This window comes from Glossina fuscipes, unplaced genomic scaffold, assembly GCF_014805625.2.
Source record: "Glossina fuscipes isolate IAEA_lab_2018 unplaced genomic scaffold, Yale_Gfus_2 2, whole genome shotgun sequence".
Lineage (NCBI taxonomy): Eukaryota > Metazoa > Arthropoda > Insecta > Diptera > Glossinidae > Glossina > Glossina fuscipes.
Window position 1 is genome coordinate 2,622,650 of NW_023998416.1, and position 27,804 is coordinate 2,650,453.

General features: G+C 31.9%; 1 protein-coding gene across 1 annotated transcript in view; it reads right to left on the minus strand.

Moving 5' to 3' along the window:
- LOC119633426 (developmental protein eyes absent) overlaps positions 1–26,552 on the minus strand; it is a 60,750-nt gene extending 34,198 nt beyond the window's left edge. Inside the window, exon 1 of the mRNA XM_038026978.1 lies at positions 26,294–26,552. Coding sequence (XP_037882906.1) covers positions 26,294–26,347 — 54 coding nt within the window. The 5' untranslated portion in view covers positions 26,348–26,552. The remainder of the gene's footprint in view (positions 1–26,293) is intronic.
- Between the last annotated feature and the right edge of the window lie 1,252 nt (positions 26,553–27,804).

Consider the following 27,804-nt stretch of genomic DNA (forward strand, 5'->3'; position numbering starts at 1 on the left):
AAACCTTTAAAAATCATACTTAGTACGGTCCGATTTATAGCCGCGGCGTTTAGATCAATTCATCGACATATGTCTCTCCGATGCTAAATCCTTGAAGGCTAATTTACGTAAATTGCCCTTAGCCAAAGCTGTATGTGTGAGGAATATAGCCAAAGTTACACAAAGTTGTGCTCTCATGAGCTAATTTGACCGAAATCTGTCAGCGAGATTGTAAATTAACTACTCGCCAGACCATTGAGGAGGCGGAATACGACATGAAAATAAATTAAAAAAAGGCAAAAATTTTAATGAAGAACTATAAGGCGTATAGCCTTCCTGTCAGTTTATAAAGCGAAAAATGTTGTTGCGTACAAGAGATGGCTTTTTCAGCAGAGAATAGTGTGCCCATCGGGTTAAACTCCAAAGCAACATATCTCCATTGTTTTATCTTGTTTCAAGTTTGAATGAGTTTGCCGCACTGATCTAGCTTGGAAGACACATTTAGTGGTGCACTCCTTATTTTACACATTTTTATTTGACTTGTCAGTATGGAGAGAATTGGAATCAAAATTTCCGGTTTAGTTACGATGGCTGCATAATGAATTTTTCTTCATATTTAAAATGACGACCGCTGCAAATTGTTAGATTATCTTTTGCTTAATAATTCTCTTAATACGGACACCAAATCAAAATATTGGAAGACTAGAATGGACAAACCTAGGTAGAAACGTATGAACGTAACTTTAACGATAAAGCACTCAAAAAATAATAGCGTAACGTTGATGAAACTTTGAGAAATTAGGTAATTGGAATTATAATAAACTAAAAAGCGATTATACAAGGAAAGTTTGTTAAGTACGCTTCCATTTGGGGTCAACTAAAACTTTCCAACTTATTTGTCCTCTGTCGCTTTTATATGAAGATACATAAATGAAATCGAATTTCTTCCAAATTAAAATATTATGTGCAGATGCGTTAATGTAGCTGAGACAAAATTTCTTTGATATAATGTGTAGTCACAAAAAAGTGGCTGAGACAAAATTTCTTTTATACATAGTCAGAGAAAAGTGGCTGAGACAATATTTCTTTTTCGCCTTTTAGTTCGCTTAAATAAAAGCTTATTTCAAATATGTTTACCTTTGGCTCATTTACCTAAGATCGAAATTTATTTTCCAATTGTATCTTCGTCCAGTAACGCGCTAGCAAAATAAACTTGCAAGAGCATCCCAGTTGATTGCTTCTATAACTTAAATTTGTGAATTAGAGACTTTTAACTGGAATTAAATCATAAAATTAAGAAAGACTCTATGCCAGCTTTCACGACCAAACGTTAAAATAAGTTGATTTTCGCACTGCTATTGTCATTGTCCTCATCGAAAATTGCCCATAACAATGGATAACCAATTATATTCTAGAAAACATTTTCAACTTTATTAAATTCACGAAAAAAGCATGCGTAGGGTAAAACATTATGAGCAATGAGCAACTATTTTCAATAGCGTTCCTCGTTAGTCCGTCAAATTTCATCAAAATAATTCAAAAAACGAAGGCAGACAAACGGGCAGACAAGCTTAAAACGTTTCAAAATGTGTTTCTGAATCGATATTAACACATGGGTCTGATGTATGGTATATAAACCAATCAGGTTCTTTTTTATATCTTATGTAACGAATAATTTTCATTTGTCTCCAAATTTGTCACCATTTACTAAATGCTTCTATGAAATTTGGACGCAACTTTTTTATATAAGGAAAGCATCACTGGGAAAGCACCAAGGCGCAAAAAACAACCTCTGCACCTATCCCTAAATCTTTTAACACGATCGCTAAGCTTTTTACAAAGAAACGAATCGCTTAGGATATGCATAAAGTAATACGATACGTCTTTTCCATCTTTGATTCGTTAATATCTTAATGTGAAGACCTACAATCGTATATGGATCGCTTGAATCGCATATGGATCGAAACATAATCAAACAGAAACAATTACGCAAATATCCGTCAAAGTCATATTTTGACACAAAAAAAAGGTAGGCGCTTCCTATCTTCAACGTAGCCGCAGTCATCGCAGCGAAAGATATTGTCAAATGTTATTTGTACACATAAAAATCGAAACACCCATGGCCCCTAAGAAATCGGACGAAAAAAAATGTTTTTCTCCCATACTGTTGAGAAACCAGCACTCCATGCATTTCGTCAATCCATACGTACATAACCTTAGGGTGGGGTGATTTCCTTCTTATTGTTATATATTTCTCACGTCGCTGCCATAGTTAGACTGTTTAAATAGCAGGCGACGTACGGCATTTAACCGCAGAAGCACATTTTTGTTGATTTTCTCCTTAGTTCCATTTTTAGAACCCGTTTTATTTCTGTCTTGTGTTATAAAAGCATGGTTACGCTAAAATGCGTAAAAGTTGAATGTAAAAAAATAAAGTCCTTACGAAGCTTTGCAACCTTTGAATGAATGCCGTATAGTAACTATAAACTTGATGTAACTGGCGCCTGACTTACGTTTATTCAAAACACGTACCCACATGACAAAAATAAATTGTTGTTATTATAAGCGCCACCTCCGCGCAAAACTGATAGATGAGTATATTCTCATTGCCATCAAAACATACGGGTATACTAAATTTGTTTTCCGGTTTGTATCGCTCAAAAATGTACTCCAGAATTCACGTAAAGGGTATATATTCCCGATTAGTACATGACGTTTAGTCGATTTATTTAAGTTTGCATACCAATCTTCCGAGCGTTTGCTTCCTCTTTGCTAAGTATGACAAAACCCAAAAATAATTGCATATGTATTCTCAGCTAAAGACTATAGGTCAAGTTTAAAAATGCACTTAAATCACTTATAAGCAGGCCCGCAATAAACAAGAGATGGCCACTTGTAATCTTCCGAAGGTATTGATCTCAAATGCATTGCACAAAAACATCTAAAATCTTAATCTGTCAGCGCTCGGAGAGGTAGGCCATCAAAGATTCTGCTTCATGCAACACTTAATGGTGCATTTAAAAACTTGTTTAAATTTATATAATTTTTTAAAAGCTTTCAAGCTAATGGCGTAGAGGAATTTTAAACACAACACTAAGAATTTGACGGCAGAAGCTTGCATTTTACTGACTGATTCGAATACCAACACTTCATATTTTAATCCTTTAGCCCCATTTTCTGGCAATCTTGATGGTTTGAATAGCACTTTAATCTTACGAAACGAATGACAAACGCAGTATAACCCATTTTTTGAGTAATAAAAAAATTATTGATTTTTCTTTTCTTTTTTTTTTTCACAATAACAAAGCCTTTTTTTTAAACTGCGCTATTATTATATTGGTCAACGTTGCGGTTTTATATTTCAAATGTTTATAAAATGTGTACATATATGCGAATGCGTGTATGCGTACGCGCGTGTGTATATGTAATCAAATGTTTATGTCTTTCTCGCCATACAGACCAAAAATGAAAATATTTTATCAGGTGGATTTATTTAAAAAAGCACTTGTTTATAAGTTTATAAAAGGAATTTTTCTCTCAATTATATAACAAAATTTTTAAATGTTTAAAGTCCAATTCAAACTCTTCCTATGTCTAGAAATAGAAATTCCTTAGAAAAAACAAAAGCGGATGGTAACTGAGTTTAGGTGGAAAACCATCACAAATTGTGGCAGACTTTTATATGACTTGATTTTTCCAGCATACTTATACAACCTTACAACATTTTTCCCTAAACGCGATTTTTCGAAAAGCTAAGCAACGTAGCACTAACTATTCTCCTTCTTTTCTACCTGATGGTATCTTCAAATAAAGTTCTCTACTAAACTGGTGGGGATTTTCGATGATTTAACTTAAACGTTACTTCGTCACGACGACACTCGTCAATCACACAATATTTTTAATATCCCCTATGTACTTCTTGTGGGTTAACTGATTTTTGCGCCTCCTAATCTCAGCTAACTACGACACAGGCGGTCTTTTAAATTAAAGATACCTTGCAAGAATGGTTCTGGTGTTGTCATAATAGCCTATAGCACTTGGGGTATAAGGTACCAACATACAGAAGGACTTGATTTATTGACCGATCGATTCTGAGTTACTTTTTCAATATGTCTGTCCACTTAACTTAAACGCTGGGTCGGATCACTTTTCCCATCAGCCTATATACAAAGGCTTATTTTAAAAAGTCGTCATACGAATAACTGCATTAAGCAAAGTATTGTAGAGTGTTCAATAGTCGATCGTGTCTCACTACAAAGTTCTTACCTGTCTTCCGATGTTTTTCAAAAATAATTTTTTTTCTATACTCGAATTTATGCTTAATAACCTCCTAACCTCCTAGAATGTAAATATTCTATCACTTTTCCTTCCGCGATATCACTTCACATGGCAATCAATCAGATTCGCATCTATAATCTCTCTTCCGTATCTAGAACAGCAATCCAAATTCTATCTGTTAAAAACGGCGACTTCAGCCCAAAAGTCTCTACCGCCCAATGTAATTGATGATGTTTTCTGGATTTACGGACAGTCTTAATCTTTCTTAGTCTTCATTTACCTTATGTTATACATAAATTTTTCATCTGTTATGTTTTTAATTTTTTTTTTGTTGCAACTTCAAACACACAACATAGTTAGTTATGTTTTAATATATGATGTGTCAAAGGTATAAGCTCTTCACAACAACCCATCATTTTATCCAAACCAATCCAATTCGAAATAAATCCAAAATTTTTCTTCGAAAATCATCTTTTTTATGACCAAACTCATTTCTAGCTCAATGTTTTCGTTCATACAGAAAATTTTCGTCTTATTCGCAAATAATCAGTTCATCCTCGAAAAGTTACCGTTTAATGTGGACGAACGATAGGCAACATCAATACGTCATTTTTCTTTCACTAATCATGAGAAGTTCCGACAGGGAATGGAATGGAAAACATTATTGGAATATGATATGAATTGTATGCAAAGAACTTTTGCTTTCTACAAGGCGGCATGCCATGCCACGCATAAGAGCTTTATGGAATAAGTAAAATTATATAATATATAAAAATATAGCAGATATTATACCAGCAGCACAACTGTATACGTCCTGCTATTATATAGAAGTAATAGCTAGAGGTGATGTTACGGAATATTAATCATAGGTGAAAGATTTTTTTCGAAAAAGGCTTCGCCATTCGAAACGTGACGATGTATCCTTTACGAAAATATAAAATATTGAAAAACGAAACATTTTTTTTGCGTTTCGTTTTCGAGATCTTTTCTCTCTTTCGAATTTTCAATGTTTACTTTCTATATAACTTTCTATATAACTTCTCAAAAAAAAAAAAAAACAAATAAAAGCTACAAAGTCCTTAACTGATTGAATAAGAAATATTTTTCCGTTGAACTTTCATTTGTGGTTTGCAAATATTTATTACGACCATTACATAAACATTTCCATAGCTTTTAAACTATAGCTTATTCCAGGTGTAGAGTTGAATATTATACTAACCTTTCTCAGATGGCTGTGGTAAAAATTTTCTCTGCAACTTTTCGTACAATATTTAAAGTAGTGTAGTGTTTTGCCCATTGCATGGGCGCGGTAAATGCCTTTTTCCAAATTTTTGCCAATGCTATGCTAATTGTGCCGAAATAATTATTTCACCTATCATCGAAATACTTTCGATTGCGGATATCGATCTCAATTTTATTACAAAATTGTTGTTTAACTCATATAGATACTTAATAAAAAAATTGTCTGTTTCTTACTCGCTTCGTTTTCTTTTTATCTCATGCTATAAAATATTTTTGGAAAATTTCAAGCCATACGCCATAAGCTACCCTTAAGCGTTAAGACAAAAATTTCTAATTATGATTTTCATGAGCAGGCCATCGGTTTGATCATGTCATATTCAGAATCTGACAATGGTCAAAAATAGGATGACACAAACTTCCGATGAAACTACCAAATACTTAATCAATTTTTTTCGATTTAAAACATATTCTTTTACGAAGAAATTTTCAATGGAAATAAAGTATATTTTGATGGAACAATGAACTTTATTTGAACAGAAAGTAGGATTAATTTTCACATTACATAGTGGTAGTAGTAGTAGTAGTAGTAGTAGAAGTGAAATATGATATCAAAGTTGTCCGCCAGGTGGCCTTGCCACACAAAACACACCAACACAAAAACGATAACCAACATAATATAGTAGAGAAAAACAACTAAACAATAGAAAAACAACAAAATGAAAACATTTTTGGAATATGATTCCTTTGGAAAAACGGCTAATAATTTGTTTTATTCCTGTTTTTTCTCGAAACATTTGTTTTCATTAGAAAACACAATTTTTGGTAAATTTCATTTTAGTTCGATGTTCTAGCGCTGTGTTCTGTAAAACAAAAACACGAAACCAACAAAAAACAACAGCAACAATAAATTAATAAAAATACGGGTTAAATTGAAAATCCGCATCGATATCAATTGCAGAAAAAAGCCAATAGAGCAGACAATAAATTTACTACGTGGAATAAAGTGTAATTGATATCTTTTGTACCCATACATATACATGACCCTGAATAAAATTCATATGTCTAATATATAAATTCTATAATGTGTTTAATGAGAATTTTCTCTGGCTTTTAATAAATACTAAGCGTTTAAAGTGGTTTCCTTCCATACCTAGGAAAAAAAAAGAAGAAAATATGCACAAAAATTTTGTCAAAATTCTAAAAATTTCTAAAACCGTTTTGCTTAGGAAACAATGCTACTGTTTATGGTAATTAGTAAACGATTATGCCAACCATTAGGTATGTCTGAGTGCAAGCATTTAAGGAAAGAAGACGTGGCTTTAAAAACAAAGAAGTGCTTATCTAAGATTAATGCTCTAATTCGGTAGGCTGACAGATCTACAAGATTACTGTTCGCTGCCAGATTTTTTGTTAGTCGGATTTAAATATGATATTTACAGTAAACACGACTTTGGAAAAACTGTTCGCTAAACTAAAACAATATATGAAGCACTTTTTTGTTATTTGTGAGTGCGTCAGCAACTCGTTTCGAGCAATTTTCATTTTCAACTTTTTGACGGCCGCTATATATGCCCGAACCCAATAATATTTTTGATTATAACTGCTATCAGTCTTAGATAACATAAAAATTATTGCTTACAATGTATTGTACGCTAGCAAGCTTTTGCTGTTACTACAGATTATATCTTAAATTTGTCATATATTTGCCACGCCCATAAATGCTGAGTTGAAACATTATAACGTTTATATTTTATTGATTCGCCTAATATATAAGAATTGTTCATTTCAAGCCATAAAAATAAATTATGCTTAAGATACATGCCTCTCTCTCGTCATGTCAAATTAATATCGGAGAACTAAAAAGCTATCTAAAATTACGGTCTGAGGAATATGTTTGAATGTTTGAAGCATTTAACTTGGTCATAACTTTTTCTGCGTGAAAGAGGCTTTCTCAAAATAATTAGGAGTATGTATAAATGGTGTTTAGTTTGCACAGTAATCGGTAGATAAAACATAGGTACATAGGGAGGTATAAAATGGATGGTAGGTATCTTCGATTTAACTTGAAATTAAATAAGAGTTTGGAGAAAAACTATTGAAAGATCTTCTGTTATTTCTTATGCCCTATTATGCACTATTTGTGGTATAAGGCAGCATTAGATTTGGGCGAACATATACAATATGCAGTAGAGCTTGAGGTAGACACAGCTTGTATTAAAGCGATCGATTCAGAATCTAAGCTTGTCTGTCCATCTGCAATTTTGTCAGTCTCGCCGTCCTGCTTTCTTATGTGTAAATTAAAGGCCGCATATTTGAGATATTTTACTGAAATTTGGCAAACTGACGTGTTTTGCCCAAAGGGCGAATGCTATTGAAAATGTTTTGGATCTGACCACTTTTTACACCATTTCCCACGTAATGCGTTATTTTGAAAAGTCATTATATGAATATGTTTAAGATGGTGGGGTGTCTTTAAAGGTGGACCATCATCTACTATAGTGGTTTTATTTATTTTTTAATTGAATTTTTCGTTTATTCAAAGTGAATATTATTTAAGTATGAAACCATCATTATTATTATCTATGATTTTCTGGTATTTCTAGGTCAATTTGATAATTCCATCGGTGTAGAAATTTTTTGGTCTAATAGCAAATTTTTTGCTCAAGTAATGTCACAGTCCTTTTTTGAAATCAAAGTCGATTCATTCAGAGAGCGAAACAACTGGTAAGTCAACGGAGCTAGGTCTACCATATATGCATCAAAATATCCACGATCTCTTCATTTTTTTGTAAGTCATCAAAAGTTTACCTAGTTTGCTGTGTTCGTAATGAAAGACCAATTTTGACCGGTTTTTTTTTTCAACCGCTTGCTCGTTTATTCTCTACCAGTAGAGATTAGAACCAACCGTTTGATCTGATTCTAGAACTTCCTAATATGCGATTATCTTTATCTCACCATAAGCGTAGCGTAGCTTCATAGAGTGTCAATTTTTCTCATTTTGAAGTTGTTCGCGGTTTCTCGCGTTCTTGTAATCACAATGTTTGATCTTCCTTGTATGATAGCCATTTGCCATCAGCAGTAATGTTTGGCTGCAAAAATGGGTTGATATTGTTGTTTTACAATAGCAATTCGCTGATAGAAATTCATTTAATCAAGTTTCTTATCGACACTATGTGTGGCTGCAAGGCTGTCTATGCAGTCTTACTCAAAAATATGCCCCTGTTTCTATTTTCGATATGTAGTTCATTAGTAATACCGTGCTTGCTTACACGTCGCTCATCTTCGATATTTTCACAATTTCGCCGATTTTTTTTTTAGTGATTGGGCGACTAGTGCGTGGTAGATCTTTTACATCTTAATTTCTAAGAAAGGAAGTCAACTCACTGTCCATTTTGGTAATAAGTTTTGCAGATCGATGGGAAGTTCCTTAAAAATTTCACCCATTTTTACAATAATACGGTCTGTGACACGATCGAAAAATTAAAAACTCATGGACAAAATAAGTAGGGATTAAAAAAAACACAATGCAATCTGCTTAGCTTTGCAATAAATGCAAAAACGGTATAGTTTAACCATGAAACAAAGCCGCGAGTCATTACACAACCAGTCTGCAATAATATCCCTCAAGCTTTCGCCGGAGAATTTCAGTAGCAAGAAATGCTCTTCTTCCACAAGACACGATTGGTAATGCTACCCCAGATAGCAATTTTCTACCGAATAAATTAATTTTGGAAATCTTAGTCAATAAATTAAAAATTAAATTTCGGAGTTATCTCCTTCTCCTTACTACAGCGGAAACCCCTTTGGGTATCATTCTTGACACTTTATGAGTGATCATAAAACGGTGGCATAATCTAAGAAGGTAGCATTATCTCTCAATTTTTCGATTTCGAGGATTTCATAACACCAACGAAATAGTAAACGAACAATTTTAGAATGTCACGATGATCATGAATATACTTCCAACTTGTAACACATAGATGCAATTATATTGCAATTATTGGAACTGATGCTGAATTGCAAGGATAGGCGTTAATTTTTGATTAGCTGCTATCTCTCGAAGATCTGCCTAGCCCTTATAAATTTGGTTTAATTATCATCAGCTTTTATTAGCAGTTAGAGGAAAATGTTGTTCAATGTTAAGTGAAAAATATTTCAGAAAAAATTTTTCCAACCAACTGTGATCCTATCAAAATCTTGTCAATCATAGCAGCGCTCTTTCCTTTCCCTCAAACAACACATGGGGAAAAGGCGATACCGGTTACCGGCAGATTTGCAACGATCAATAGATCGCAGCATTGGAAGAAGTCGTGCAACGCAACTGTAGACATGGGTGAACAACGAAAATATTTTCTTGCCAGCACAATATTTCTTAAGAAGAACACAGAGTTGGTTTTCTTCGTAAACATTACGTGTTTGGAATAATATTTTTTTAAGGGGCGTTTACGATATCATCGAAAATTTCACTATACTTAAACATCAACCCTCAAATTTAAACACATACAACCAAGATAGAAGATGCTTTCAATTCACAATGCATTATATTGTAAAGACAGATTTCATTGTTTAAATCCTACACAAAAAAAAAAAAAAAAAATAAAAAAAATAAAACGCACACACAAACCCACGGATGTATATACACACACACATATAAATGCCAACAAGTTACCTGTCAAGAGACAAAACAATACAAAAAACAGCTAATACGCCATCATCGGATAAATACCAGTTTTATATAAGAAAGGAGGAAGAGGAGCAATGGTTCATATTATGAAAGAACATAAAAAACTTAAAAAAAAACACAAAAAAATGTAAATGAGTTAAAGAGAATTTCTACTCAAAATTGAGTAAATTTCGCTCACTCTTTAGTAGCTCTCGTCTATACAAAAAAAAAAAAAATCGTAGACTTTTCGGTTATAGAGAAAGCAACAAAAAAGTTCCATTGGTATAACAAATTATCCACCATTGACTATAATTAGTTCGCTAACGATCGTATCTATCTTGCAATGTGTTTTTTAATGTTCAACATTGCTTCTCTCTACCTTCAAGTTATTTTCATTTTTATGGTGACATTTTTGCTAATGTTAGATGACATTTTTACTGTCTAATCCCTAGTTTTGTTTAATCTTGCAATTGATCGTATCGCTTGCTCCTTTTTACGACTCGTCTAGTGTGCTAAAGATGAACAACTTAAGAGGATTTCTTAAAGATTTTTTTTCTTCTTTTTTTTTTTTTTTCTTTCTTTCCTTTTTTGTTTCTTCTTCTTAAAATACTTATTCAAATGAAATCTCATGTAAAATTAGATCAACATCAATGCAAACAAAAGCATTGAAAGCGGAAGCGTAAAATATCGATATTTTTATATAAAAATTAGTTTGAAATTTACACAACTTTTTAAAAAATGTGTATAGAATTTTTTTTTTTTTTAACTAGATTCTATTCATTGAAAGGTGAATATAAATTAATTCAGTTTTTCCGCTTTTAGCATTAAAAGTACCATAAGCATGAGATGATAATCCGATTTATTCATATCAATATATTGACAATAAGTTAGCTATAAAGTTAAATCATGCCTGAAATAATTCAGTTTGTATTAGTTTATGGTAGCAGATCGCTAAATCCAAGGACGATTGCCAAATTTAAGGTCTCATGTTCTTGCGTTTATTTACAAATAAATTATCGGAGTAAACAAATCCCACATGAACTCTCCGATAAGTCTGCTAATGCGCTAACACCATACATTCTCCAAAACGTTTATATCTTGATTATAAAACAATAAACATCCAAGAAATAAATAAAGGTCACAGTTGCTCTCAGATAGATATTTTTAGTATCGATTATAAGGCAGACGTGATTTTCTATAGAACTACGGTCTTCGGTTACCGATTGCGTCATGAAGAGTTTCCTTTATTAAGAGACAGCATGAGTGGAATACTTAGGCCAAGGCCTTCTCTTCCGGACAGAAAGACCGGCAGATGACATCATGATCAATTCAAATGGCAACCGGCCGCCACAAGGTTTGAAACAATACGTAATATATTCAACTGGCTTCGCTGCCACAATTTTGTGAATCGCTTAAGCAAAAAAATATTAGGGAAATCGAAATTTCCAAACATTTCTTCAATTCCTTGCAAACCATAGCTGATATCAAAGTTCACAAAACTCATTGAAGTTCTTTGGAAATTTCATATAAACGATTGCCCCGAAGGCAGGAAGGTCTGTAAAACATTTGAAATTTTTTATAGTGCATATGTTAGCGTAGACAACATATCTACACGGCTCAAATAGGTCAATGTTCGAAAATTTTTTTATACCTAATATATAGATAAAATTGAATTATGCTCATTACGTCTGGTAGTACGTTTGCAAAAACCGCTATACTACAAAATTGTTTCATAATTGCAGTTACATAAATCTGCAAAAAGCTTATTTTGTAAATTCTCATTTTTGATGGCTTTTTTTGATTTCAAATTTAAAAACTAAAAACTAAATCGATTCAAACAAATGTAACAAAACTAGCCTTTGTGCGAAGGACAGCAAACGTAGAAAAAAATCTTCAAAAAAAAAAGGGTCGGAAATCTTTCAAAAAGCGATGAAAAAAATTAGTATGAGAAAGTCTCATGCCAAAGTTTTACGAAGAATGCCTTCCAATCAAAATAAGCGGATGAAAATATTTTAAGAAATTGTACTTTCTCAACGTGCATGGTTTTGTGATGAGCTGGTCCGAAATCGTTTTCATCACTTGAAGATATTAGAGTTGATTTATTTTTTGTTACCAAGTTGCCGGAGATAAGCTTTTGCGAAGACGGCGGTTTGACAGAATGCTTCTGAACGTCACGTTAGCTAGATAGACACAATCGTAGGTCATTTTGGGTTTTCAACGTTCTGTCGGAAGTGCTACTAGTTTTAGAAAAACGTATTTCAAATTCGTTGCAAAATTATACATTTTTTCTGCTGTGGTACAATCCGTTTCTTCTTGTCCGTCATTATAATTTGTTTATTAATTCATGGTGTCACTATCATGTAAGATTACGTCCTTAATCATTTCGATAGGATCATTGAAAGATCAAGCGGTATATATGTAAACGCTTCGAAGATCGGTAATTAACTAACGTTATTAGATTGTTTAATATTTATTGAAATTGGCTGATGCAGCAGGTATGAAAATGGCTGATTCAATATGCACATACACGCTGACAGCGAAAAAAAAAATGATAGCAGCGGTATTAAGATTAACTTGACCTCGCGGCAAAGTTGCGTCTAGCAAACAAAATGTCCATACATTTTCATATACCGCATAACAAACAAAAATCGCACAAAACAAGTCGCATAAATAAAAATTGCACAATCATAAGTTTGACTGCACGTTACATTCTATACTTGTTCCATATCTCAAGGGCTAACGTAACTGTTATGTGATAATTACGAAATCGGATGTTTACCTTTACATATTTAATGTACATTTATTTATTTGTTTATATGCCTATGAATTTCAATCCCCACAAATATTTTGTATACCTGAGATAATAATAATCGTCGTTATTAACTACCTTTAATTAAACAAGTAAGTAATAATCGTCTAATTACAATTTTTAAATAATAAGTACATCAAGCAAATTACGCATATAAATATATATTAATAGTGGGCCTATAGCACAAAATTTTTATACCCATGACCGAAGGAAGGATATATAGTCATTTTGTCAAAGCGTTTGCAATATCCTGAAGCCTTTATCAGCATAAAAACTTTTGAATCCAATTAAGCATGGTCGTCTATCTGTCCATGCAACATCAGTGGCAAACGCTCACTTGGTTGCAAAAATTTAACTATCGGCTGGATATTTGAGAGAAACATTGAAACATCTTCCGTATTATGATCGAAAGAATGGTTATCACGGGTATTGCCCAGACGGCCTTGTTTCAATCGATTCAGAATTTAATGCCGATCAAAATATTTTATAGGGTATCTGGATATAGCAGATAATTTCAAGAAAATGAATCAGCAAGCAATAAGTATTAAATGATGCTGTCTTTTTCTGCTTAAAATGCACAATGTTATTGCAGGTTAGCAAAAGTCCTAACCCCAACAACAAAAGAAGTAAGATCAGTTTTCAATTGATGACAGCGCCGCTGCACATTGCTTGTAAATAACAAAACTTATTTTATTGAGAATAAAAATTTAAAACTAGAAAAGTGTCCATTTTCAAGCAAATGCATAAAGGCGGAAACTGCTCAAACTGCAGCACATACTGCTTAAGATCAATAATTCCTTAGCAGAGAAGTTATAACATCCATGCTTATAAAACAGGCAGATAAATGAAATGCTTAAGAGATCAGCATAAGTTTCCAAATCAACTTAAACATAACATCTTATCTAAGAAAACTAGTTCAAAAGCATAAGAAATAAAGGGACCTCTTCAATAGATAGAAATGCGATTACAATCTGAATAAGAAAAACGTGATAATATTGCTATAGTCCGTGAGCGAAGATCTCCAGGAAATTTTGCAAAAAATCATTCAAAGTTATAATAATCTTGGTCTAGCAACCGATAGGCTTAGAATTAACAAAACTCCTTATCTTAGATATCCTCTGTATGTTTTCTATAGGGAGCATCTAAAATTCTCCTCAAAGCGTATACGAATTTCTTTCTTGTTTCCCTATTTAAGTTATAAACTTTTTAAAAGCGTAGCTACATTATTTATTTTCAACTGGTTTTCTTTCATTTATTCAAATGATTACAGATAAGAAATAAAAAAAAAAAAATAATAATAATAATAATTTCCCCATTAAGCACTAATAACTGTGAGTAATAACTTTAGCAGAGCGCACCTACTTGACTCCACTGACATTATTCGCATTATATGCTTGCGCAAAAAAAAAATAAATAAAAAAAATGAATAAATAAATAAAAAAAAAGATTTTTGGCGCCACACACATACCGTTTCTGCAAATAACCAAACGTGCTTTGTACACTCTGAATGCAAATGGAGACAATTGTCGATTGTGTTCGTTAGAAAGAAAGGAAAAAAACGTGAGTCAAAGCAAGCAACCATTGTAATCAAGAGCCAACAATTTACTTCTATGAAAAATAAGAACATTAAAAAATTGGAAAATAAAATGATTTATGGCAAAGCGGAAAATTAATAATGAATCTAAATAAGTAAAGCAAACCCTTGGCAGTTAGTAGTCATATTAGACTTGATCGTAAATCTAAACCAGCATTTGGATTATGCTTTCCATATCGAAGAGATAGTAAAGAAATTAACGGCCAGGAACAGACGACGATTTCTGTGTGACGAAAGTGATTAAAACACCGAATTGATCAAACGCCAGTTGTGCCGAACAAAAACTAAAACAGTCTATTAAGTTTATTCTATTCTATCCAGTTTTTAAAAAGTCAACCATGAAAAAACTCTGGATTGCGAGCGCTGCTGCTTACATTAAGCATATATAATGTTGAAAATCAAAGTGGAATTTTATTAAATGATGTGAAATACCCCAGCATAGCCGCTCGATAAAAGGGACTTACGTCAGTAAGAATCTGTTGACGCTCAAATGTGTTAAAGCTTGGGATAGTAAAAGTTTTAAACAGATTTGTTTCCGAACTCAGATCCGCGATTTTTATAATAACGCTAGCCTTACATTGTCTTTGTTGTCATTGATCTACGATAGCTTTACAAAAAACGTATTGGACGTATCTATGTCTGATATACCTATAGCTCATATATCTATGTCTCATATATAGTTAAGATATTTTCGAAAAATCTACGAAATTTTCATTTTCTCTTTACATCGTTAACGAACTGATGTTCTACAGCGTCCATAATTTATTTATGCTCGGAAAGTTAATATGCTGCTTATCTCATATCGAAAGTTATACAATATTTTGAAAATTGCAAAAAAAAAATTTGGTTTTATTTTTTGGTTCTGTAAAAATGATTTTCAGCCAATGAGAGTAAAACTGTGAGAAAGATTATCAGCTGGAATCCTCGCAAGTATATCACTTGTTTAATAAAATTTTAGGGATAAGGGCAATGGCCGTTTCTTCTCGGAAAGGAGTTCGCTAATCTCATTCAATTTTGAACAATTCTTCTTTGTGATGTACTGTACAAACATACAAAAATTCAAATTTCGATTTCTTTTCGTCTATTAAGAGAAAATATTTTTCCATTTGAGGTAAAGCCATCACGAATTATGCTGATCACAGCGACGATAATTTTTTTTTAAACCGGATGTTGAAGTCGGTATTTTCAAATTTTTAAATGAAAATTTTATAAAAGTTTTATTAAAGGTTGCCCCTTCCGGTGCTTGAAAGCTTCAATAAAATAGTACTATTTTTATATTATAAGCAAGTATAAGGATTTTATGGATGGGACTAGGGCCCATCATTGAATATCACTGCGCTAATGTAACGACTATTCAACTTGTGGGAATTGGAAGGCTAAAGCGGTCTCAAAAATTGGGACCTGCGATTGAACACATAGAACGTGCGATTGTATACATAGAACGACATCACACGGGCAGACGGACAAATAGACAGACAAGCTTTGATATAATAAAACTGCGTGTATCTCAAATACTTCTGGATGCTGCATACATTCATACAAACTTAATATACCCTTGTAGTGTAAGATATAAAAACCGCAGAAAACATGCCTCTTTTTACTTTTCGAAGCCCATCTAAACCCTTAAATCAATTAATAAAAACTGCAAAGCATTTTGTTTGTATTTACTATCCACTATTACGAACGCAGCTAAATCTGCAATCGTCGTACCTTTTGGTGGTGGGTTCATTGATAAAATTCGGAAAAAATCGGTTCAATTCTTTCGTTAACAAATTTGCCTCAATTATTATTATTATTATTATTATTATTATAAACTTAGCCAGAGAATAAATTCTAAGACTAAAGTCTTAAAGCACTAGCATCTAAGGCTTTCGGCTTTTATTAAAAACTCTACCGCACTTGAGACTTGAACTCACGACCAATGAGTTGCTAGTTGCTAGTTGCTCTTGCATACTCGGCCACTCAGGCGGATTTTTGCCTCAATTAAAATGTACTTGCTCATGCTTGTGCTTTCTCAGAAAATTTTATAAAGGCTTTCCGCAATTAAAGTGAATTTTCCAATCATCAATTTTCCTAAAATAGTTTCAATTAAAATTTTCAAGGTAATAATTGAAAAGCACTTTAGTAGGCCTACCATTAAGCGGCCTACGTTATTGCCGAAAAGTTATTCGTATAATGACTTTTCAAAATAATGGGGACTTAATCGAAAAAGTGATCTGATATGAAATATTTTCAATAGTGTTCGGCGAAAATTTGCATACAAGAAAAAAATATATACAGTCAGACAAGCTTCACTCATTTCAGAAAGTGCTTCTGAAACGATCGTTATAATAAAAGATGGAGTCTTTATCAAGCACTTTCGCGTTTTGCATACATCCACATAAACTAAAATATACGCAATGTGCTATATAAAGACCAGTAATATGCCTAGTGTCCCTTTATCCCTTCAAAATTAAGAAATAGCGTTCTATATATTAAATTGAAGTGAAGTTTTTACAATTGTTTAAACATTAGATTGCTATAGACTCATTCGTAATAGTTGACTTCTTGTAATATCTTATGAAACCCTTTAAAAGCTTATGGATAATCTGTACATCTATAAAAAAAGAATATATCGCGGGTGGGATAATCAATGCAACCAATGTATTGTACATACATGTATATATATGTACACGTACATATATGTATATATATGTACACGTAACACATTTTATGTTTGTATATGTACATATGTACTAATGTACATAATGAACTTACTTCTTACAACGTTGTTTGCGTGCACTATTCATCATAACATCAGTGTAATTTCATTGAAATATGAAACCATTAAGTGTACGTATGGACGTGAGCTGGTGTTGAGACGAGCAACGAAACTAAACATTATAGAGAACAAAAGCCCCGTTAACATTTATAACTTAACGAATGTCAGTCTTAAGCCTCCGTACAGCGTCAGCAGCATCGTCGTCATCTGCATCGTTAACGAATAATGTGAAAGCAATGGCAACGGTAGTCCTGGGATACATACTGGGAAAAAAGGATCAAACTCACAATGAACACAAAATGCTTACATACAGAGAAACAACAGCAGCAGTAACAAGCAGAAAAAGAACCCAAAAAAAGAAAAAAAAAAACAAAAAAATAAACGAAAAAAATGGCAAACAGTAGCTGAGCTCGTTGCAGGAATTTGTTATTGTTTTATTGAAAAGGATCTCTCGGTTTTATTAAAGAATACATACACACGCACGCACAGCATACAGCTATATACGAACACAATGTTAACAAAAAGCGCAATTATTTCGTTGGTTTTACGCCTATTTCAACAAACAACAACAAGTAATAAATTTTCCTTATTTTTTTTTTTTTTGCGAAGGCAAAAGCAATTGAGTGCAAGCGAAAGAGTTTTGAATTCAGCCCAAAAACACATACAATAAAAACACCTCTCTTGTGATTGAAAAATGGCGTCTGCCTGATTCTTTATACGCTTGTCTGTCACATTGTATGAATAAGCGTATGGTTATGGAGTATGTGTGTGTTTGTGTGTTTGTGTGTGTATATATATATATATATATATATGAATTCATTATACACATGTCCTTAATAAACTGCGGGTATCATGGTTGCTCATTTTAAGTCAGTTAATTGTGTCGTTTGGTATTTTTATGAATTTCTTTTCTTTCCTTTTTTTGGTTTGATTTGTGTTGCGCTGTCCTGTAAACTTCGTTCTCTTGCTGTGCTTGCATATAATCACTGTATGGATGCTGTAAATGTGTGGGTTTTTGTTTACATAATTATGGCATTATTATGTGGGCTTTTGTTTAGTTTGGTTTCTTTTTATCTTTTTTCTTTTTTTTTTTTTATTGTCATTGTTGTCTTAACACCCTATGTGGTCTTTGTTTGTTAATTTTTCGTTTCATTTCAATTTCGATTTAACAGGAGGAAAAAGCACTTAATATTTTTATTTTTATTTTTTATTTTTTTTTTTTTTGTAAAACTCTTGGACATTTAAAAAATGAAAAACCTCTAATTAAAACTTTGTCAAATAATTAGTAAATTAAAATTGTACCCAGCAGTTAAGCATGTTATTCACATATTAAATTTGACTATAGAAAAATGCACGAGAAAACAGAAGTAAAAGGTAAACAAACAACAATAAAAATGAAAAAAAAATTTATAGGAATAAAAAAAAAAAAAAAAAAAAATACATTAACTACATGAAGTCCTAGAAATGTCTATTTACGTGAGACCAACCAACAACAAGGGTAGTCAGAACTTCACAACATTATTTTATTTGTTTTTCTTTGTTTTTTTTTTTTTTTTTTCTTTTTTTCGTATCATATATGCTATGCTTTAAACATCCCACGTACTCCTTTACTATAAGCCATGATACCGACTGAACGTTTGGTATTAGTATAAACTTGCTTAGTTACCTTGTTTTTTATATTGTGATGGTTTTTTTTATATTATTTTATTTTTATTTTTTTTTCAAACATGTTTTACTTGCTAAAATCTCTCAAAGGGCAATTGATTAAAGAGTCTCTTCTATAAGATATAAAAAAAAAAAAAATAAATAAATAAAACAAAACAGAACTACACCCATACTTAAATACGTACTCATAGCCTATGTACATATATTGTGCATCAGAACTTTATAATATGGTTTTTACTTTGAAATTCATTAAAGCGTACATAATGTGACAGGAAATCATGCGGTAGAGAAGTGAGAAAAAACATTGTATGTGAAAAAAAAAAAAAAAATAAGGAAAAAAATTAAAATAATTTCAACTTAAAGTTAAAAAGAAACCTCATAAATGCATAGAAAAGATTCGAAGGAAAAGAAAGAACAGCTTTCATGATTTATTGGTTAATATTAAATAAAAAAACAAACCGAAAAGTTTTAAACAAACTGCAAAGAAAAAGCAAAATAAATAAATTTATTATATTTTTTATTTTTACATCGTCGCTCGGCCTTCAAATATGATTAGATCGTGCAATAGTAGACGACAGAGAAAAAATATTAATGTACCCTTAACATCATTCAATTGACAACATCCACGTGCCTAAAACACGCTTTCAAGGTCTGACAGGCAATAAATGCTTTCAGGTGGTTCAGGGCTTAGCAGGGAACTGTCCGTCTTGTCAAGGCAGAATTTTAGGCAAAAATTGTGAAAATACTCTTTCATGTTTTCAGAGAGGACAACAATTTTCAGGAAGTTTGTACTAAGCAATGATTTAACTGTCCTACTAGCATGTATCGAGGCAAAATTTAATAAAAAGCTTGATGTAACTGAAACAACATAGAACAAGTTCAAGAAAGTGTACCGCACTCAAAAAGTTACAAACACAAATTTGTTTGTGTTTCACCACAAATTTGCCGTTTGTCGATTAGGAATGATATTTTACTATTCGGTACACGAAGTGAAGATAGCCCAACAAAATAGTCCACAAATTGTAAGGGTTGCATCTTTACTAAAAAAGTATTGGCTACTTTACGGTTTATCGCGAGGTAACAAAAGCGAATGTAACAAGTATTAAAATTGAAAAATAATATCAAGCAAGCACATGTAAACCAAACTAAGCCTTTAATTACGTATTAAAAGTTATTGCTACTACTAAGTCTCATGCATAATACAGTACAAACACTGAAAGCATGCAATGATAGATCTTCGAAAGTCCTTTAACCCATCAGAAAAACCGAATTTCTTTACCGAATAACTTATTTATCATGGCCAAAATCGCTATAAACATAATGAGTCACGCGTAATTCACCAACACCAAAGTAAATCGTTCATATAGTATGATAAATAAAATATTTGTGTCAAATAAGTAATTCTATCTTAATATGTCATAGCATTTAAATCATCCGCAATTTGCAACTCTGTGCATATATTTGTATTTCATTGTTATAATTCTAATTTTACATTGGAATTAAACAGGTCTGGAAAGCGTCCAATTATTAAGCTTAATATGAATTTTCATAGAAGCTATGGGACTTTTGAAACAAACGATTGATATGTAAGCGCTTTTCAGTACTTTGGTACTTATTTGCGGGAATACTTGCGAATTGCTTCGCAGTTCCCTAATCCTGTCTTCCGCTGGGACAACTACATATCGAAAAACTGTACTAAATTTGGTTATTTTCTTGCTACTTAAAGAAACTTAAAAACAAGTGAAAATGTTATAGTCGCACAAAACCAATCATTCAACGCCCTATATAACTAAGGCTAATATTATTGTTCTTTTATTTTCCTAATAAAATACAAAAAATTCAATTTTGTTTGCATGTGAACTTCTCACGAGTACTCTTGCGGCGGACGAAATACCACAAGTACCCCATATGGGCCAAGATACTACTATGAAACAATTCTCATCCCAAAGCAATGAAAATTAAGACTTTTTGTCGTATGAAAATTTGCCTTCCATGAAAACCTTTGCACGGGAACAGGAACTGCAAAGAACTTTCATACAGTTAATTATGTTGAATTACTACTAAGGACTAGTTTTCATTGTAAAATCATAATATTTTAACCTTTTTGCCAAGCAATGGTTTACTCGTTGTGTAAAAGGGTTCGAAAAATCGGCGAATCCGATTTTAGTTTGATGAAAAAGTATTATTCAGCGCAATTGCAAATTTTCGTCATATGACAAGTTTTTCAAAACAAGGCATTACATGTGCTGTGATCGTGGAACCTGTTCCATCGAATTCATTTTCAACAGGATGCGTCTTTGAGTTTAAACTGTGCCGCTGTATTAAATATCGTCAAAATATCTCCCAAAGTTGTAAACTATGGGTTGAGTGCAAGGACGGAGATCATGTGGATAGACGAGCAGACAAGCTTAAGAGTTTTGCCAAAATTAATGGATTCTTATTAAGCCATTCTGACAGTGACATGCATCTGCACAAAATTTAATATACCTTAAAGGGTACAGGGCGATAGCATATGAAAAAAGAAAATAATTATCAGTAACTGTGAGCCGAGCCAAGAACTGCTTGATTTTCTAATGGATAGAAAAACATGTCTGCAACTTCCCTTGTTAAACAAAGTTGCGAGATTGAAATCGTGATTGTGGTAGACGCATATATATATATATATGTATATATATATCTATGCAATATCTTTTATTATGTCTTGCTATTTGCATTGATCAAGAATCATATTTTATAGAGTCTCCCATGAGTGCTTCTATACCTTACACATACTTGTAAAAGCTAACTAAACTTATTTATTCCAGAAATTTTTCATTATTTTCCACATACTTTTTAAATAAATTCAATAAATAATTTCAATAAGAATGTTCATGAGGAATTTAAAATCACTTATGAATCCTTGCACTTGTTATGTCTTTCAAAAATATTCTTGATCGCCTTAAATGATACGAAATGAATAATCATAAATATTGGATAAGAAATTTACTTAAACTACAAAATATTTTAGAGATACTTTGTAAGTAATGGATAAAAAAGAAAAAAATTATTTCATAAAGTTTTACAAAAAAGAAAAAAAAACAATATTTAATCATTTGTTATCTAACATGAGCTGTCATAACTTGAACGTCCCTTTGCGTGAGCATAACACTGTCTTAGATTATCTTTAAGTCGATATCGGATTTAAAATGTTTGAGCTGATTAGGATTAAAATTTTATCTTTTACTTTTAAAATACAAAAAAAAAAAAAAACAATATTTCTTGTAATTAAAAATTATGGAATTGAAGCGAAATCATTCAGAAAAGCATGGCAATGGCAAAGAAAAAAAAAACTAATAGCTTTGCTATAGAAAATTAACGATGCGGCTACTGTTGAGGTATGAATTCTAAAAATTGACCTTTGATCGGTTTTTTTTTTTATTATTTTTCTTTGCCTTCAACATTCTAAAGGATAAAGAAAAAGAGCAATACTCGAAAAGTCGTTCCTGGCATTACATTCTTTTCTTCTTCTCTCTCTGTTTTACTTTTTTTTTTTTTGTTTTATTCAGCAAAGCTGATAATAACGATGCTGATGGTCATTTAATCCTCAAAAATCAGAAGCCAGCACAAGGCAAGATATTGAAAAAGGAAAGAGATTGAAAGCAATCACATTTAAAAAAAAAAACAATCGGCATTTAAATCCCGAATTTTTGCTTATTTATCTGTTTGAAATGAAATGTGATGGAATGGAAAGGAAAATAAAAAAAAAGATCTGATATTATTTCTATTGAATCCTTTTGTTTTTCTTTTCTTTTTTTTTTTTTGCGTTTTTATTTTTTAAATCTGTCTGTTAGTGGGTCAAAAAATTCTGGTTTTCTGTGGAAAAAAAAATGAAAAAGAAAAAGAAAAAATGCAAAAACACACACAAACGAGAGATGTATTTATAATGATTTCCTAAACAATAACAATACATTTATCAAATATGTTTATGATAAAAAAGAGGCGAGCGGGAGGGGTACACACACTCTTCATTAAAAGAAAACAAAAATATAATAATAAAATGCTATGCGTTGACAGTTTTATGTCAAAAAAAAAAAAAAAAAAAAGGAAAAGGAAAATATAAAAATAAAGAAAAAAAAAATATTTCTTGAAGATCTTCGACATAAATTAAGGGTATTTTCTCTAATCAAAGATCTGAATAAAGCAAATATTTAAAGCTACGCATAAGGAAATGAATTCTTTACAAACGAATTCAATGCATTTTGATACAGGTGTTGTCTTATTTTAATATACAAAGCAAAAAATTCCATATAATTGCTTTTCATTTTCTTCTCTAAAGCTAGTAAAGTAAGAATACCCGCCTCCTCTTTCTTGTCTTAACTCATCATTTATTTAATTGTTTTCCTTTTAACACTTTTCATTCAAAAGCAAAATGAAATTTTATTTAGTTTTTCTTATTCCATATAACTATTCCGCACTACATCGAATGCCATCTCTCTGGGCAAACTCTCAGATAGCGTTGATGATGATGATAGGTATACGCATCGCATCCGTATATCTACCTATCCATCAAGTCAACCAATCATTCTTTCTTGACATTTTCTAAGGTTCTCTGTATTTTCCTTCAAATGCCGACGTGTTATGCTCTGTTTATTATTATTTCTGCTTATTGTCGCGCTATTCTTGCTATCATTGTTGTTGCCGTTATTGTATTGGTAATCTGAGCTCCTTTCAAGAACGCAAAAATTATTTTGTTCTTTTGCCATTTTACATCAATGTGTAGAAAACAATTTTCCTTTCGCTTCGAGTAAAGGAGAAACGAAAGATGAAAACAAAAATAAAAACGCGAAAGAATTCTAATAAAAAGCTGATGCTGATAAAGATGAACAAGCGGCGTTATTTCTTATTATCATTGTATTATTTTTAATAGTTAAGCAATAAAATTCCAAAGAATATAAAATATTTTCTTAAAGGCACTTCTCCTAACGTATATTAAGTTAAATTGCGAGACAAGAATATTTTCAAATTTCTTAATATAAAGCTTAATAACATAAATGAAGAAAAAAACAAAAAAATATTATAAAACAAAGAGTTTTCAAAGGAAATTTGCACTACAAGTGTAGCACAACACAATTGCCATGACTTTCAAATGAAACTTTTGTCCTTCGAGATATGACATATCTTTATATCTTGTTATTTGAGATATGACATATAATTAATAAATCATGTAAAAAAAAAAAAAAAACTCTCTCTTTCCTCTCTAAAAGCAAATCTGTCAGTGGCAAATAAAACAAAAGGATATTTTTCGCAAAATTCGATTATATTCATCAACATCGTCTTCTTCAAGAACAATATATAATCATTCTAATGCGTCCCTAAAATTTCGATGTTGTCCTTATAGAACGATTTTGTAAAAACTAGCAAAACACCGTTAAAACCGTTAAAATTTAACGTTTGCATACTGCCTTGATGATCTAGTCAAACGAAACCCATTGGTTTATGAGTTGTATTCAGTCGACAACTTGCGTCATAAAAGTTGTAAGACAATCCTGCTCTTACGGGGCCTATACCAGTAAGATATATTTCAGTTTCCGCAATGAGATCAAATCAAATCAAAACTTTTTCCCCGAGACATCCTTTTTTAGATGTGCAAGCTGACAATAATTGCTTGTAGTCAGATCTAAAGAATCAGTTGAAAGCGACAGCACTTAGAAATCCCGTTCATCTGATTTTGTCATTGAAACCATCCACGTGTCGTACAGTGCGTTGCGTTGGTGAAAGTACACTTTTCTCTTTTTTGTGATGTTTCCTAGGCGGCATACGTTTCTGCAGAATCTCTTTTAAAAGTCCGCAAACCATAGACAAATAGCTGCTTTCGACGAACCCAATACTGACTTTAAACGGTATTTCTTACTATCGAAAAGCAATATTTATTCCATATACAAAATTCGGATTTTTCTACAGCTTTAAATGTAACAAAAGTTTGATTCCTAAGCAATTATCTGATTATGCTGCAGCTTGAAATGCTCCATCCAAGATTTTCAACGAATATTGCGCCTAACGTAACGATTTATTGAACTGTCTTCTAAAGGCTTAAGTATGGTAAGAATACCCACAAGGCCCAAAATTCATTTTACGACAGTTGGCTTCCTGATCAATCGCCGGTTAGAGACATGGCTTAGTGAAGATTTTTATTGAACCAAAAAAATTTGATGAAATAGTATTGTTGGACGTCTCCCCCGTAAATTATAATCCCTAAGCATATAATAAGCAACCGCAACGTGAAAAGGCTTCGCATTATTTCTGATGTCCAATATCTCGGTTAGCCAAAAAAAAAAAAAAAATTCCCAAAAAAAGATCTGCCAAACTTCACTGGCTCATAAATGAGTACATCAGTTCCATAGTAAGTTTAGGTTCACTTAAAAAGTCCTTTTTAGAGTCTATAGTCCTTTCTTTAAGCCGCATATCCTTACGGTGATCTGCACCACTTTACCTTACCTTGTAAAGTTCTTTTGAATCAAAAACAAACAAGAAGTCAAACGAACGGCGAAAGTTAAGAGAAATTCAGAAAATAAGGCTTGGAAAAAAAATTATTCGTCTTTTTGCCCTAGCCCCTAGAGATAATCTTAAAAAAAATAAGCAAAGTTAAAAAAAAGAATTCCGATCATTTCACATATTCAGTTCGTCATTCCGCACAGGACCAAACCACTTGTTTACTTGCTTACAAATTCACGGAGAGCTCTTCACCAACGACTAATAAACAAACTGTAGACAAGACAGTGTCATTAAATCTGCAATTGAAGCTTGATGTGGATGATACTTTCCATGATCATTGCAATTTTTTGTATGCAACTACCATCGTTGTTTATCAAACTGGAACTTCCATTGTATGATAACATTTAAAGCGATCTTTACAGTTGATTCGCCCGTTTACTTAGCAAGCTTACCGGGTAGGATTAGGCAGTGCTTTGTTTATTATTTAATTTGTAGCAGTAGCAACACAAGGTCTTGACTTACTTCGATGGTTTATTTGTCGAATATTTTCCCATAAGATTATGCGGCAAAGTCAGATAAAAGATGAAAACTTAGAAAGTAACCACAAGCTTGTGGTTGAGTGAGTCAAATATTCAATTTTAACACTTCTAAGAGAACTAAGTTAAATTTTAAAAAAATAATTGCAAAAATAATGATGCAATCATTTACTGCCCATGCTCATGCAATTAATAAAAGACTTGAACGCGGTCAAGTGAAAGCGACTTCTTTTGCGATTACCTTAAAAGGGAAGATAGTTGTTGTTTTTTGTTTAATTTAATTAAATTAACTTACCTTGTAGTAATCCAGTGTTGAATAATTTTGAAAGCACGGTACATTATACAACATAGTATAATTTGTTGTATAATATGTAACCGTGTTCGACGTGCAACGATGACGATGTTATAATAATAAAAGTTTATATTAAAAATTAAAATCACACGATTTTGAAAACACATTAAAACGATGCATATTTAAGAATGAAAGAATATAAATAAATAAATGAATAAATTATACAATTGACCACATTTTGTTAACATCATTTTTATTTAATTTTTATTATAGATAAATAATTTTTATCTGACACTTTAACGACACTTGCCAAAAAATTTTTTAATACATTTTAATTTGAGAATATTTTTGCGTTATTTGCGCATATGTATCGATAGGTTTTAGAAAATAATATTTATATATATGCACATACATATATATCTATATATATATATAGATGAATAAATTAACACTTTGTATAGTATTTGCAACATGTGAGAAATTTAAATTTGACACTTGTGCTGACAGCTGCTTTGATAGTTTGTAACTGCAATAAAGAACATATTATGCGCGACATGTAACGTAGTGCTGCCGCTATTGCTGTTGCAGTCGCTGTTACTATTACTGTTGCTATTGATATTGCTGCTCCTCATATTATTAATTTATACATTAATTTATAGCAATAAATATAAAAATAATTTTGCATATAATTTTCTTTGCATAATTTTCATCCATATCTTCATAGATAAATAGGATAAACGATTTGGGGTCTATTCAATTAAAATCATTTAATTGCCATCATTTTAATTAAATGATATCCACATGCATTTCAATTACTAAGTGAACGAGTTTAGTTCCGTTTTATGGGTCAGACCACAACAAATGTCAGATGACATATTGCTGATTATAAAAGAAAAATAAAAAAAAAAATTAAAAATTTTTTTCAAAAAACAAAATATGATCGCATATGTTTGTAGAACAGAGTTAACATTAAGCCGTCGGCGCTTTGTTTATATTGCTATTTATTTGTCACCGATTAATAAATAAATTGTTGTCTTTATCGTCACGTAGACTTTAAATTAATTGATTAGCATAACTTTTTGTTTTTGTTTTCTCAATTCAACAAATTAATTAATAATAAAAAAGAAAAAACAATTATGTTTCATAATTTATCCTTTTATTATAATAACAACAATAAATGATAATATCCGTTAAGCTACGGCGCATTAAGGGTATGCTAACGTATTAAAGTATGCTTTCAACTGATTCGCATAATTTTCGCGTATACGTTATAGTTGAAAAGCTTTAACATATAAGATGTTTTTTTTGTTTTTTTTTTTTTTTGTGCACACACGCAACGCTCTATATACATATTTATGTATTTCTTTTGGTGTATTCTCTACATGGTGGGCCGACATCTGCCACAATTGCTAATACGGCACTAGTTGTTGCTGTTGTTGTTGCTGTTGTTGTTCACCTCAATCCAATCCTCCCTACTAACTGCGTGCCATGCGATTTGTTGTTGCATTTAATAA